The 15,660-nt window shown below is 42.5% G+C and overlaps 1 protein-coding gene across 1 annotated transcript; it reads left to right on the plus strand.

The window, feature by feature from the left end:
• The first annotated feature begins 1,255 nt into the window (after nucleotides 1–1,255).
• LOC118782163 (protein FAM117A-like) lies at nucleotides 1,256–13,431 on the plus strand. Its single transcript, XM_036535453.1, has 8 exons — nucleotides 1,256–1,477; nucleotides 3,800–3,945; nucleotides 8,043–8,138; nucleotides 8,455–8,571; nucleotides 10,308–10,436; nucleotides 10,649–10,811; nucleotides 10,898–11,063; nucleotides 11,526–13,431. Exons 1-8 carry the CDS (start codon nucleotides 1,354–1,356, stop codon nucleotides 11,788–11,790), a joined length of 1,206 nt encoding a protein of 401 aa, XP_036391346.1. The 5' UTR covers nucleotides 1,256–1,353; the 3' UTR covers nucleotides 11,791–13,431.
• The last annotated feature ends 2,229 nt before the right edge of the window (nucleotides 13,432–15,660 follow it).

Here is a 15,660-nt window from a genome sequence, read left to right on the forward strand (position 1 = left end):
GTGCCTAATTACTCAAAACCCTGAATGAAATGTGATATCATGCAATGTTGTTCTTACAGATTGTTGTTTGACACTGTGAGTATGTCAGTCCTATGCAAGACAATGTTACTCTGCTGTGTTGTGCTAAGATGGTTCGAAAGAAGAATAAGAAAGCTTCGATAGGCCCATTGACCATTCATAATAGTATGCAAATATGATTTATGTGTATTACTGTGGACATTTTTGATTTTACTTAGTTTTTCTTGACAACTGTCCCAACCTTTTTGAAAGTGCCCTACTGGAATAACATGCCACTGGCCAACTGAGTTGGCGGTTAGTTATTGCACAAGCAATATGTTGCATTGTGTCATACAGAAAATTGCATTGTTTTTAGGATGCTAGAATATGTTCATATATCTTCTAATAAAGTATATTGATGCATTTGTACTTACATGTAAATTAGGAAAGAGCCATAGAGTCAGTTTAAAGTACCTATGAAGCAACGAAGCTACCACCGGTCAAATAATCAGACCAGTTTCATATTGGCGTGTATGTAATTTTAAGTTTCGAAACTGAAGAATTTTTGGGATTATAAATTAGTCCCAAACTAAACAAGGAATTTGACATTTTAAGGCAGCCATTTAGTGCACTTTCGTCTTTAGTCTTTCAGAATTTGGGAGAAGTCGACGTCCCAGGCCAACCTGAAAGAATGGCAGCATATCACACCAATGTCAAGAAGAGAGCTAAGTAATATTCATAAAGTAGGCGGGGATGCAAGATTTAGAGGTCGTACCCATGGATGTGTGTCCAATAGAGTTAAACTAGTACATTTTAGTAGCCAACCAAAACAAGGATATGGCTTCAATCCCACCCCTTGTAATTAAACAGAACAGAAGCGTGTTAGTGGCTGTTGTCAGTGTATAGAGAAAGGTAGCAGTCAAGGGAGCGCAGAGGCGGAAAATATATGAAGTTGGTAGCTACAGTTATAACCGATTTTACTTGTCATTTTTGTTCGCAAACCGACTGTAAAATGTAGAGTGCGCAGCGGTTTTCAATCTCTGAAGGTTCTGGCTGAACTCTGCTTCGGGGAAACACACGTAAAAGTCCATACTCGTCACAAAAGAATCTATTTTTTGTGCTGCCGAGACAACAGGCTCCAGTAAAAGCCATAGCTATCCATGTCACACATAGCTAGCAAGTTAGCTAGCTAGCGAAATATCTCGTTACAACCCGAGTTTCAGTGAAAACTTCAAAGGTAAATTGAGGTGTTGGGCGAGCTAATACTTTTTAGAGCGGAACGAAGCTCTGGCTAACTTTGAAACTCGGTTTTGAAAAGTTGGAAGTGTGTTCGGTTCGAGTTAGCCTCCGGTGAGGATGTCGTGCCGAAGCGGAATGGGGGTGGTTCGGGGGGGCACCTCGGGTCTACAACCCCTAAGAGCCACCGTTCCATTCCAGCTACACAACAAAGCACAACCGGGCCAGAGAGATGGCAAGACAGGTAAAAATGTGCTACTTGCTTGGTGGGTATGCACAAAGGGACATTGAGAAGAGCGCTTTTGTGGGGTCAACGTGCCAAACTGCAACTAGCTTAGCTTTCTAACTAGACTAACGAGCTAGTCTAGCTGTGTTAGCTAACTGAATGCCAATAAGCAGTAGATAGCTAGCGATCTGACATTATTGTTTGTGATATGAACAGAAAAGGACAACAGCCGTAGATTACATCAACCTAGCATCAGCGAGGTAATGATCAGGTCTTGCTGCTTTTGTTGATGCCTTGTAATGTAGCTAGTTGGCTAACTTAGCTGCAATGAATAATACATTTGCAGGGTCAGAAAGTTCGCGGGGCTTGCGTTTCAGTAAGCTTGACCGCATATCGTCAAAGGAAAGCACATGTTCAGAAATTAAATTTGAAGAATGCAGGTTAGACCACTTGCTGTAAAAGCTCCTCTGCAGCGTGTGCGTCACTGGGTATAACAAAACTAAGGTTAGTAATAATATATAGCAAGCTATGCACACATGCTTCGGTAGGTATTCTCCTGTTCTTAAAAATGTTCTTGGAGGGTTGTCACCAACTTAATGTTCGTAGGCTAACTAACTGTAATGTGTGACCTTCCGCAACAGTTATTTATTTTATTTATTTATTTATTTATTACAGTTTAAGTTCAATAGTAGATTTCCTCTCAGTCCTTTGACAAAGGTTGGCAGTGTATTAGCTTAGTATTTGTATATCAAATTTATTTATATTAATATGAAATCACACAGCGGAGAGTTGTTGATGGATGAAAAATGGCAAAATTACAATGGTAACATAATGCAGTCTTGCACACGTCAGACATCTGTGTACAACCTTTTCTGGGCACCCTACTCTGACAAGACATTTACTCAACAGGACCGACCTTCAGTGTGGTACTACAACTTTACAAAATTGTATTTAAGAAAGCAGTGAAGAATTGGTGTTAAAATTAGGCTGAATTTCAGCTCCTTTGGGTAATTGCCTAAGGAATCTTGGAGCACAGTCCAAGATATTATAAAACTTACAGTTTTGTGCATTAAATTAACCACATATGTGGCTGCTATGTTGATACTGTCTTGTTTTGGAGTTCACTTGATAAACACTGAAAGAGTGACTTTATAGATGTGGTTAATGTGGGGAATTGAGTATTTATCTTTTGAGAACTTTCCCACACAAGTTGGTGGGTGTATCTCACATGTCCCTTAGTAGGGAAGCCACATTTCCCTTGTGCTGTGCTTGCACGTGTGATCAACCAAAGTGAGAGGTCATGATTTAGGGGTCCGGGCTTGCATCACCCTGCAAGTCCAAGGCTGAGCCTTAACAGTAGTTGGGTCAGTGGGGTGTATTTTTTCACATCTGTCTGCAGTGGAGAGAGAGTGAAGGGTGTAGGTGGGGGAGGGCAAGAGCCCCACAGAATGGCAGCCCCTGTTGTGTAACTGGTTTCAGGGACAATTCTGCTCTCTGCTAGAATGCTTTGCACCTGTTAGAGATTATTGAGCTTCCAGTAAACACCTAGTTATATATAGGCACCAAACGGGAAGCTCATGGGCAGGATTTGTGAATGGTAGAACTAACGTTGGTCCACGTTTATGCAGGGTTTTGTGTATTTTCTTTTGTTTTCTCTATCCTCTTGATTTGACTCGCTGCCGAGTTGTGTGATGTCATATGAGAAGGAATCCTATGGCAAGTTGGCTGGCTCTGGTCCCATCACCTGTTCATCACAGGGTAGTGACAAGAGAGACCCAGAGACCATTGCCAGTGGGATTTGCTGTAATAGACTGAGAACTTTGGTTAGGGCCTCAGACAACTGCAGTAATGTCCTCACACCAAGCAGCCATTTTAGTGCACTTGCAGAAGCTCTGCAAAGAGAGCGTTTGCATGTTGTGGTTTGTGTCATGATGGGTTATAAATGGTATATAGATGATTATTTATTTTAAAAATGACAATATAACTGTGTCCTGAATTTAACTCAGTGTTTTTTAAGACTTTGACTCAGTTTGGGTTTTTGTACCTTCCTCTGTAGGAAGCCCATGTTTGATATTTGATGCAATGTAATTCCACTACAGACAGTGTTAGCTATGTGGATTCCCAGGTTTGTTGATGGAAGCTTTAGGTTGTGTAATGTGATGTAACATGTTGCATGAAATATTTACATGTGTGTTTGTGTGCTAACATGTACACGCAATAAGTCTGCACACACAAACAGTCTGTAGTGTGCCTGTCATTCAGTCAAAATCAGTTTATCCAAACTGGGCCAGATAGGTCATCATTATGAATGATTTTGCATAATTTTTCCCTCTTTATCAGTTGACAAGACTAAATCGCGTCCCCCCAAACCAAGCATCCGCCGTACCCTGTCTCTGGACACCATTGTTGGGCCCTACCTGCAGGGCCAGTGGCCCAAGGAACTGGACAGCCAGGGGATCTATTGCACAAATGACAAGGCCACACAGGTGAGCTCTTTTGGGACTGCATTTGGGGGGTGCAACAACCATCTCACTGGGCTCCTCTTTTATGAAGAGAACCAGCACAGATAGTTATTTTATGCAATACTTTGGTGTAAAGTGAAAAAAACAAGATTTGCAGTATGAAACAGTTAGCCTTGCTTATCAGCCATGTGCCTGGCCTGAGAGCACATCTGATCATAATTGTGGTCTAAACTGAGATAACATGTACACAGAGGCTGTAAAGTCTGTAAAGAGGTGGTGACATATTCAGTTGGCTCACAGTATTTGACAGGCAAGCTGTCTTTTTTTGCATGAATTGCCTTTCATTACAAATATAACCAACGTGATTACCACCATTAGCTGTGTCCTATGAGATGTAAGTCAGTACACATACCTGGACACTTTTGTACTCAGACATCGCCTTGCCTTTCTGGTCAGGCTTTATTAAAAAAAAAAAAAAAAAAAAACAAAGTCACATGCCCACATGGTTGCTGATTGGTCACGAAAGAAGAAAATCTGCCCCCTTCTAGACATGAATCTCAGTGAAGCATGTGGTTGTCATCAGACGTATGTACAGTAAGGTTGAATGAATGAGGGAGGGCTCCAAGGGCTGCCACATGCTTAGCGTGTGTTCATGGAATGTCACGATGCTGTCACGTGTAGTTCATGCTGACATTCCTACCTTGCGTTGGTACTTCTGTCAAGGAAGGGTACTCGTCCACATGTACTATGGGGCAGGTGTGTGGACACACCAGAAAAATTGCTAGAAATTATTGTCATGGCAACCTGTTTTAGTTTGTCTGCCGTGCATTAAATGCAAGAACCACTCCTCTTTTATCAGGACTTGATAAGGGTGGGGCTTTTTCTAGAAGCAATAAATTTTCATCACTGCTGCCCCAGTGGAGTACTGGTAATTCCTACTTACAGTTAGAAATTTCAAGAGCGTTTGATATGGTATTGGACAACATAGCAATGCAGTCAAAACATGTGATCTGTGGGTCAATAGCAAAAATTAGCAGCAACTAGCGGACACGAGGCCATCTAAAAAATAAACGGCGTTATCTTGCATTACCTTAAGGTACAGTTAGCTACAGAAGGACATTTCAGTTTTTACCCCGTGCCTCTTACAGTGGTAAACATCTAACAATCAGTTCACCTAAAAACTAGCACCTGGTCACTTAGTAACAGCTAGCTAATGAGGTGAGAAAACGGTTCACCTTGCCGGATTTTAATATCTTCCTGCAGTGTTTGGTCTATAACTGTAACTTGATAGAAAATAGCAAAACATAGGTGAAAATAGCTATCCCATATAGCAAACTGGTCAGCTAACTAGGTTAGCTAGTAAGCTGAAAAAAAACCCGGTGTGATTAAAATGAGAACCAACATTCTCGTTTCTTTGTTTACATGGAACAATGGTTCTATCTGCCTAGACATGTTGTCAAAGTTTACTTTTAAATGATCAGTTCTATTTGCATAAGATCACAATGTTTACTTGGCCTTTTGCCGGGTTGCTTCCTCCTTTGGTTTAATAAACACACCCACTTCTTCCAAATGTGTTGTAATCATGCCCTGGCCACACCCAGTACAAGGTTACCAACTGTTCTTACAGTGACCACACCTCACCTACACCTGGGTGTAAGTAGAAATGGCATTCTTTGTGAGGCTACTTGGATAACTGCTTGTGGAAATGAGTCCGTAGAATACAGAGATGTCAGTAGCACAGAAACATGTACCAGGTCATGTGGTTACATGGGTTTTAGCTTGATGACTTTGTGTGAGAGAATGTTTAACATCTTTGAATTGCTATACATCTCAAGAGCCACTGATGATGGCTTAGTCATCCTTCCATTCACTGATTATTTGTACCCAGAAAATGAAATTAATTTCAGACAGTGATAATAATTGATTTGATGTGTGTTGGAGGTAATTTTCCTCCCCTTGTCTCTGTATACATGTATGGAATGAATTTCTGTTTGTTAATAAATTTCTGTCAATTTTAAGATTCTAAAAGATCAAGAGGATGATGTCATGAAAGTTTGGATTCAATGAAGTTTCCAACAGAGCATTCAAGTTAAAACAAATTGTCCTTCTAAAACACAGGGCTGGCACATTGCTAGTAAGGGAGGCTAGTAGACAGTAGCATTAACAGTTACAAATTTTTAACAGAAATGATCAAAGTACCATCAAAGTAGAGAAATGGAAAAGGAACATGGCAGGGCACAAGAGCAGGTATGGAGGTGCATTTACAGAGGACTGCTGTACGCTCAACGCACAGCTAGATGTCTAGAGTGGCAGGTACATTGACCAGCTTTCTTCTTTGCAACTCCTTATTGCACTTATGAATGGTGTCTAAAAGCTTATGCAACATATTTCAAATATATATTTAAATCCTGTATCAGGGTGGTTCCATTGAGATGACACAGAAGCAGGCATATGCGATACGACATGTAACAATGGAAGTACAGAAATTTAAGACATTTACAAACCTTTGATAATTACGAATAAACACTTGGAAGTCATTGAAAGAAATGAGGCAGTCTAATTTTAGCTTTAAGTGAGAGCAGTTTTCCAAAGATCACAGCATAAATTCAATATTAAAAAGTAACCGATTGTGTAAGTGGAGCTCAATGAAAAGACAGCAGTGGTAGGGATTTTAATAAAAACCCTTTAATTATTAAAAACATACCAGTTGTGTTATCTAGCAGTAGACTGTGACGTCAGGCCAGCTATCTGATATAAAATTCAATGATAAGTGAATGTTTTGCATTTGTGATGAAATGGAGAGTGCCATGATAAAGTGTCCAGTACCTGAAGTGTGTATGTCACCATATGCTGCAAATTATGCAGAATCATGAGATTCCCTAAATGCTTGTTAGAGAAGCATTCATAGAAATGATTTCATACAGTAGGTCATAACACAGTGTAATCTAAGTGAGCACAGCGGGAGAAAGAGGCTGTCTGCAGACATTGTGGCTTTTTGCAGTGCTGTTGAGGCAGTACCTTTGCAAGCATGGAGCTGATGTTGCATTGTCATTATCAAGCATCACATTGCAGATCAATTTGCAGTTCTGAATTTACTTTGCCAGGATCAAAGCGCTCCAAAAAAAGTGCTGGTTGAAGTTTTATTGATGACATTGCGCACGACGTTCAGGTATTGTGCTTCGATGCTTCTGGAGAGTAGCAAATTTCCAGTTCCAGCACGTTTTGGAGGCTTCGCGACTGAGCTGAGAACAGACATGAAGGCAGGGCTGGGTGGAGGAGAGTCAGGGCTTCCTGAGGGCCTGAGTGATTGAAACCGCAGCTTGTGAAAAGACTGTCAGCTGATGGGGCTTTTTCGGCGAGGGCTGTGCCTGTCGCCCGACAGCGCACGCTGCAAGCGACAGCTGTGTGGCCACATCCTCCCCGAGAGAGGGCTTGTCAAGCGAGCAGGGCTTGTGGGTGTGAGGCGTGGGAGCTTCAGCTTTGAAGAGGCATCCTCACCGTCCCTTTGCTCTCTGTCATTTGCAAAAAAAAAAAAAAGGTCTTTCTCTAATTTGTGAGACAATATGCTGTAACAGCCTTCACACAGCTGAGTGGAGCAGATGTCACGCTGACACCTGGATGTGTAACTACTGAGATGTATCGCTGGTTTTATTCAAATAAAGCACTCAAGCGCTAGTTTCGGATGGAAGGTACGCTGTGTTCAAGATTCATTTACATTTGTTATCTTTTAAACTTGCATTAACCAACTGCCGTGGACTTAGGATGTAAGCTGGTATCAAGTTGCAATGGACATTAAATCTGTCTTGGACAGATTGAATTTTTGTTTTTATTTCTCTGTGAATGACTGAAGCCACTATCTTTTACTCCACAGGCACCATATTAGCTGCGCTTTTCAGACTGCTAAAGATGTGCAAGTTAGATTTCCCCATCAGATGATTGTTCTTGCCCTTTGTGTGTGTGGTGGGCTCAGACCAGCCAAATGTAACTTTGGCCTGTAGATTCCAGCAGAGCTTCATTTCTCTTTACTTATTTTATGCTTGCATACAAACAGTGGTGGACCACTGATGAGAGGATGTGACTGTTTGTGCTGATGGTGTTCCTGTCTCCACTGTCTTCCGCAGACGCCCACCTCATGGTCAGAGGAAGAGCAAGGCAGAAGGGTTGGTGGAGGGCACAAACGTTCCGCTTCCTGGGGCAGTGCTGAGCACCTGAGAGAGGCACGTACTGCCACCTCAGACCCTCTGGGCCATTCCTGCTGTGTTTTGTCTCGCCCGTTTTACCGGAAAGATACAACTTCAGTCATTTCAGCATTGTGTCTGGGGGAAGATGCACAAAGACCACTTTAATGCAAGGCTACTCGGACCTGGCTCCTATATCTTTTCACAGTGTCATTGCCACTGCTGTGAAAGAGTACAGTGGGCCATAAAGAAGACTTTCACATGATGCCCCAGACTGGGACAGTCATTAGTAGTTCATGCATTTTAGCAAAGGGCAAGTTGATTAATGCTCTGTTTCTCAAATGCTTTCTTGCAGATCGCTAAACTCAAACACCAGCTGCAGCAACGATCAAAACACAGTTCCCGTGGGGGCCGTGAAAGAGACCGCCACCACCCACCCTTACCAGGGGGCCATTCCCCTGGGACAACACAGGTACGACACTTGCACCCTCATGATCAAGTCAAGTTCACAGAAATAATGAGATTAAAGTAATTGGTAGTCTGTCTGCTATGCAAAATTATGCTCTTTCACTAGCTACCATGATTGTTTTCAGATATTTATTGCAAAGTTTATCTCTGTTTAATGTTAATTGAGGTTGCTACTAATTTTTTCTTTGATTTTGACATCAGAAATACTTTATGGATCATGTCAGAAAGGGTGAGTCAGCTCAGCTCAGTTTCCTGAAATGGCACTTGAATTCAGAAGTTATATGCGTAATCCCGTAATCCCATAATCCCATAATCCCGTCATTTTGTCTTTTTGCAGGCTAGTTTGGAAAATTGTTGAAAATATTTTTTGAGGAGCGGTTATTTTGCTGCATCAGTTATCATGCCCTGTAATTAGTTACTTGATCAGTTACAAAAGTGATTTAATTGTGTATCAGTTCTAGTTTAGTATTTGAAGAGACTGTGTTCTGTTTTACATTGGCAAATTGGTACAGTGTTTCCCAAACTTAGCCCTGGAAACCCACCCTGCATGCTGCCTTTCTTTCCTGCTGAGCTCAGGTAGTTTTAATAGAGCCATAAATTGAATGATGATCTGAATATGATGTTCCATTGCAAGTATCAGTTCTTGGCTCTTTTCTGTAGAAATGGGCTCATGAAAAGGTTTACCGTTACAGAACGGTGCAGGTAAAGGGTTTCTGTCATTTATTCATTTGAGCCCCTTCAGCAGGGCAGTTGTTTGTCTGTTTTAAGTAATTAGTTGTTCAGTGGGGCTTAGGGCAAATAATTGACCAACTAATTAAGTAGGACTGAAACAGCTACTGAAACAGTGGTCCTGCAGATGGCTGAGTGACTGTATTCTATTCATCTCAATAAAACCCTGTCAGCTGAATGCTCAACTGGAGCTAAAAACAGCTTACACAGTGGGTCTCTGAGACCAGGGTGGGGAAACACTTACTGAGCTACATACTGAACCGTGAAGGTGGTTCATCATTACATTTACATAGTGTTGCATATATATGAATGAATATATGTCTGTCTAAGGGTCAATTTTATGCATTCATACGACCATATATTACCTCTCAGGGAAGGTTTGGTTGGACTGACCAGGTGTTCTTGCCCTTGCAAGAACATTTGATAAATACTTGGTTGCTTGGCAGCAGCTTGCCCTGGGAAAATGTCATTCAGCATCCTCATGTTCGTGGGAAAAAGTGAAATCTAGAAGCTGTAGTTTGCACTCAGAAGAGCTGCAGAGAGGAAGTGAGGGAGCACAAGTGCACCTCATCAGACCAGGGCTGGCGTGCGGGCATTTCTCCACACGGCCGGTGCTGGCAGCACGGCTCCATAGGAACAGCACCGGGGTCGGCTAGCAGCCTCACAGGTGTACCCGTCAGGACGGCACGCTGTCAAAAAGCAGGCCGGAGGAAATGAATCAAGTCGCAGAGTGAAGCAACAGGAAAATGAGATTAAAAAAAAAACCACACTTCTGCTTTTCTCTGCAGTTGCTTTTACACCGCTGCCACCCCTTTCTGCGTGTCTCAGGCCGGCGAGCATGCCCTCACGGCCAGCGAACAGCGAAGTGAAAACGAACAAGCTGCACTCGGGAGAGGAAAAAATAACTCCCAGCAAGATATCCGGTGTCAGAACCAGACAAAAAGGCACTTCCTTTAAGCTTTTAATCTCTCCTCTCTGTGTAATGCCAGTGTGGTCTCTGTCTATCCTCAGACGATGCCCCTGCCCATCCCCCTCGTGCCTCTGAGCAGACTGACCCCCCGCCTGCGCCACAGCGTGGAGGGGCTCAACCTGGAGCTGGAAGGGGTCTTTGTGCGGGAGACGCCCGAGGAGCAGCACAGGGTGAGCTTGTTGAGCCCGTGGCCACGTCCTGCCGGGCCACATTCCGATCCCACGCCAGCCCTGCCTTGGCATCGCCACCAATCCCATTTTCATGATCACTTTCAGACTGATCTTGTGTTAAAGTTCCGGAATGTGAGGTCTTTTCTTGACCGGTTGCGTGTGATGAATGGATGTGGCTCCCTGTGATTTTTTTTTTTAATGTCCTCTGTTAGATCCTGGATGTCCCTGATGGCCACAAGGCGCCCGTCCCCCCACTGCGGGGCAGCAGCGGCTCCCAGAGTGACCTCTCACCCGCACTCCTCTCCGCCTCCTCCTCCCCGTGCTCCTCCCTCTCCCCCTGTGCTCTGGGAGATGTAGCCCTGGATGTGGACACAGGTCGGTCACCCGGCCTAGCCATCTGCAGGGCCACTCTTTCCCCCCTGAATGTAGACTGTAATGTGTGTTTGTCTTGTGCATGACAGACCTCGTCGGCCTTGGGATGCTACATCCATCCCCCTCCCCGCCCTTGGGCAGTGTGGAGCCCTCTCCCCTGGAGCTGTCCTCCTCCCCACGTCCCAACAAGAGCTATTCCTTCCAGAGGGAGCCGCCAGAGGGCTGTGAGCGAGTGCGCGTCTGTGAGGAGGCCCTGTGAGTTCACATTCTAGCGTGTGCACCATGTAATACTTAGCTCACAGGAACACAAACATGCCTGAGCTCAGTGCTCAGACACCCTCACACAAGCACTCATGGCCGAAAGTTTACTGTGACATACATTGTGTTCGGGCCTGTGAGCCTTGCCATGCAGTAGTCTTAATACACACCGTCTATATTCTGGGACATGCTTCCTGTCAGTGTGTATTTAGGGCATTTGTGTACATTAGTGCTGCCCTCTACTGGCAGTTTTGAAATAAAAAAAGACGCACACGTTTTTGCAAATTTGATTATAATTGGTGGGGTGTGATAACATAACTGTTTGAAATGGTTCACACAGTGATTGTTATGCACCAGATGGTAAATAGTGTGCTAAATGTACTGAATCATTTATTCAGATTATTATGTACTTTTGCATGCGTGTGAGCTCTGTCCTAACCAGCCGTCCCTTGCCCCCAGTTCGCCCTTGTTGGACCAGTCCACCTTGTTCTCCTCCTGCCCTGACCCCAACAAGGTGAACTTCACGCCCCATGGAGGGTCAGCCTTCTGCCCTGTCAGCCTGCTGAAGCCCCTCCTGCCCTCCATGGACCTCCTGTTCCGCAGCCTCTCTGTCTCTCCTGTCACAGGGTGCTCAGGGCAGGGTGGAGCTCCCTACCAGCCCGCCCCTACTGGGGTGGGAGGGTACCTGGGGCCCCTCCCAGACTCTGCCACCACAGCCATGTAAGAGGGGTAGACCCGTGAGAGAGAGCAAGAGCGAGAGATGGAGAGGGTGGGTCATGTGTGGGAGCGCACTCCACCGCTCCATCTCATCACCACTTGGTTTGAATCTGAAGCATCATGAGGACTTCCTGGTCGCTTAAGATTGATTGTGGCCCCAAAAACTGTTCTAGAAAAATAACCAAATCATCAGTAAAGAAAAAAAAAACAACACTCTTGAGAGCCTGAGTTGTCTGCAATTTGGCTCATTGAGATTGACGCCAAAGTCACCAATGTGCTCTGCTTCCCCTGAGCTCCCCAACTGGGGACTGTCACCAGTGTCCAGCTGATGTTACAATTTACCAAGGAAGGATCAATCAGGGAATCAGTTTTTCTGAGGTGTGCCTTCACTCTCCCCCTCAAAAGCCTTCATTCTTAAGTAAGTCTTCCTGTATCACAGTTCAGTGATGGTTGTTAATTTCAGTTCATGTTCCCTTTTAGAAAAAAAGGGCAGTGGATGAGGACTTCCTTGTATCTCCGCTCACATCCGTATTCAGCACACACGCCAGCTGGCCTTTGGCTTGCAGTCTGTTGGCCTTTAGACAAACTGGTCTGAAAGGGATATCTGATGAATCGAGTTCCCCATTAAACCAAGAAGGCTTTTTTCTTGTCTTTTCCTTTTTCATTAAAAAACTTGGTTGTTGGGTAGAGACTGTCTCCCACCTCATAACTATGTTGAGACTTATGAAATATGGTACAAAGGACATACCGTCCCAGAACATGAAAACAAACTGCATTTCGGGAATGACGAGATCTGACAGCTTGTGCATTTCTTCACCATGCTAGTAAATTGTGGGATAGTTTGATTAGCACTTCGAGAGGAAGGCCTCCTTGATGGCTGGCGCTTCGGTTTGGCAGAGGGAGTTGGCAATTAGACCTCGAAAAAAAAAGGGTCCAGTTTCACGAGGCTGGGTTTCTGAAACTGTCTTTGTTGTTCTTTGTCATACCTCACATCACATGCAGTCCTATGTAACTCGAGCTAAGTTTGTCAAAGCTTGACAAGGTGTGATGGTAGATGAGGTTCTAGGTCAGCCAGTCATCTTTTGATTCGTTGCGCAGTTGTCACTTTATTTAGTGACACAGTAAGTGATGAACTTTTTTAAAAAAAAATGTTTCTTTCATCAGTTTGCTGTACTGTTCCCCATTTTGATCTGTTGGGTTTTGTTTGGCTTGCACTGATGCTCATTTTGAGAGTTTGCATACCAGAGCTGAGTCTTTCTCTAGTTTCTCTCCTAATGAGTGAACAATCTTGAAACAAGCGGCCCTCAGTGCCTGCTCGTTTACTGCCTGCAACCTATGGCTTTGTGAAATGAGTCTTTGGTACCTAACATCTGTTCGCTCCAAACTCTACTTGTAAGTATGTCTCCTCACTGTGTAAATCCATTGCCTCACTATAATGCTGTTGAAAGTGTATTGCATTTATTTAAATTATACTTTGAAATAGAGGAACCAAGACCACTGATGCCAAATCTGGCTGTTTTGAATATTTAAAGATATTTATTTTAGACCTTCAGCTGAAAGGGAAAAATTCCTTTTCTTTAAATCATAAAACATAGGAATGGGAAGTCTACCATGTAAACAAATAGGCAGACAGGGTTATTAATTTCATTCTTTGGCCCATTTTAAGATTTACAATGCTGCCATTCCATTAAGGTGGTGGAAAGCATAATCTATTTCATGCACTCAAATGAATTGGCTTCAGAAGTGCTTTATGATGTTTTTTGTTAAAGCATGATCTAGTTTGATCTCAAGGTGGGAAGTGGTCAGATAAGTTGAAACTTTATTGTCAAAATGTTTTGTTTAGTGCTGTAAAGTCGAGGTGACAGTCTACCACATTTTGCCTTGATGAAAAATACCTTGGATGCGTATTTATGTTCTTTTTATTACAAGGTATTTCACAGCATTCAGAGTATGCTAAATGTGTTCTTACACATTGGAGGTGGCAAAGGTAAGACTTTGCATCAGAATATTTGCCTTGACAGCATTCCTTCACTTGGATTTGTCAGAGTAGATGTATATTGACTTGTAAGGACTTTCAGAGTTCAGAGCAGCATTGAATACCCAAGTGGACTTACTGGTGTACACCATTTAACTTGGTGAGGTCTGTTGTGAATGTACTTTTGAGGATTGTTCATGTTTGAAGTTTTTTTTCCTCTGCCAAGTTTATAGAGAGAACCATTTTAATAGAATTGTTAATTGTCTTTAAGTGGTAGAGGAATGTGGAATGTTTGCACAAAGGAGTATTGAGGTGTAGCAGATCTTTTATATAATTTCACTCCTGTTTAACAGTGGAGGTAGGTGGAGGAATGTATTGTAGTTCTGTTCAAATATCTGCCACATAAGCTAAAATCATAACAATAGTTGTTACATTTTTTTTTTCATATGTTCACCGTTTCAAGTGGCCTGAGAGAGTTAGTTACGTTTTTTATATGTATTTCAGAGTGGAAGAATGTTATCAGTTGAACATGTTTGTATATGTATAGCTGACTGTATTTTACTAACCTTACAGAATTATTTCATTATGATGCACAGGTTTAATTTGCAAAAGTGTATGATGTGTGATGTAGACAGCATGACTGAGAGTATGAAATTAATTGGCATCATTTAGAAACTGAGTTTGAATTCTGGGCCAATTTTTGATCAGAATCTGCTTAGTCAGAATGTTGGCGATCAATCAGTTCATAAGTTCTGGCCCCCAAGAGGCTACATGTGTTCTTGTTTTCTTTTTTACTCGATATATGAATTTATATTGAAAATATTAAATACATTTTGCTTGATTTTTATAGTTTGTATTCATTTGTTAAACTATTTATTTTGTGTTTTTCAATGTCTTCATGGTTTTTATTCCTGTGCTAATGTTTCACTCAGAAACACATCATCATATGCATCATATCCAATATGGCAAGTCTTTACTTTAACACAACTGCCATTGTTTTATGCAGAAATTGCAAGAAGAATGTACCTTATCAGATCAAAAGGAGTACTGTTATAGTGAATTGTACTGTACACTGACACTGTACTGGACAATACAAACACCTGAGGTCATAAATGATTTCAAAAAAGGCAGACAGCATGACCTAAATTATCCATCACAGCATATGGTGATGTTACTCTCTCCATAGATGGTTCAGTTGTACAGAACAATTAGTGTATTGTTCTGCGTGTTTGTGCCACACCCATCTAGGTGGTGTACACAAAACCTTGAGTCATCTCTGAAGATGACTTCTTTGTCCTGCTGTTGAGTCCAACTGAGTTGCTGCTGGCACCATCCCATTCTTACGTGTCAGTGAACATTGGGAAACAGTTGGCCCCCATCTGGCCTGTAAACAAAGACTGTGTAGCAAGCTTCTCACAGCTGAACTGCTTATGTATGGGTTGCGACCTGGAATTTCTGATGCAGTAGAACTGGCATTGCAAAAATGAATATCAAGATGGGGCATGGTAATGCCTTATCTGGGTGGATATAACCGTTTAGAGATTGCTGGCTGTGGACATGCCTGATGGTGAGCCAAGCCCTGCTGACATACTGATGGCAGAGGGGGAGAGATAGTGAAGTTATTTTCATCCACATTCATGTGGTATCACCAGTTACTTTATAAGCTATCCATATTATAGTCAATGTCACGGATGATTGATTAAATTGTTCCCAAAAGGAATACATAACCAATATCTGTTTTATTTTTTAATAACTTGAAAGCGTATAAACTTTTTGATGTTTGGTATATTCTGTAATGGTGTAAATCATGTTTTTATACACAGCACATTTTAAACCAAGACAACATGAGTAAGTTAAGACTTAAAATATGACAAAGGCATTACATCATATGTGTACATTTTC

The sequence above is a fragment of the Megalops cyprinoides genome, chromosome 1, assembly GCF_013368585.1.
Source record: "Megalops cyprinoides isolate fMegCyp1 chromosome 1, fMegCyp1.pri, whole genome shotgun sequence".
Taxonomy (NCBI): domain Eukaryota; kingdom Metazoa; phylum Chordata; class Actinopteri; order Elopiformes; family Megalopidae; genus Megalops; species Megalops cyprinoides.

What these genes read in the sequence shown, in the direction of transcription:
- LOC118782163 (XM_036535453.1), top strand. Translation starts at nt 1,354, where the DNA reads ATGTCGTGCCGAAGCGGAATGGGGGTGGTTCGGGGGGGCACCTCGGGT. An exon ending in CCAGAGAGATGGCAAGACAG is followed by an intron (nt 1,478 to 3,799) that starts GTAAAAATGTGC and finishes CCTCTTTATCAG; the next exon opens with TTGACAAGACTAAATCGCGT. An exon ending in GTGCTGAGCACCTGAGAGAG is followed by an intron (nt 8,139 to 8,454) that starts GCACGTACTGCC and finishes GCTTTCTTGCAG; the next exon opens with ATCGCTAAACTCAAACACCA.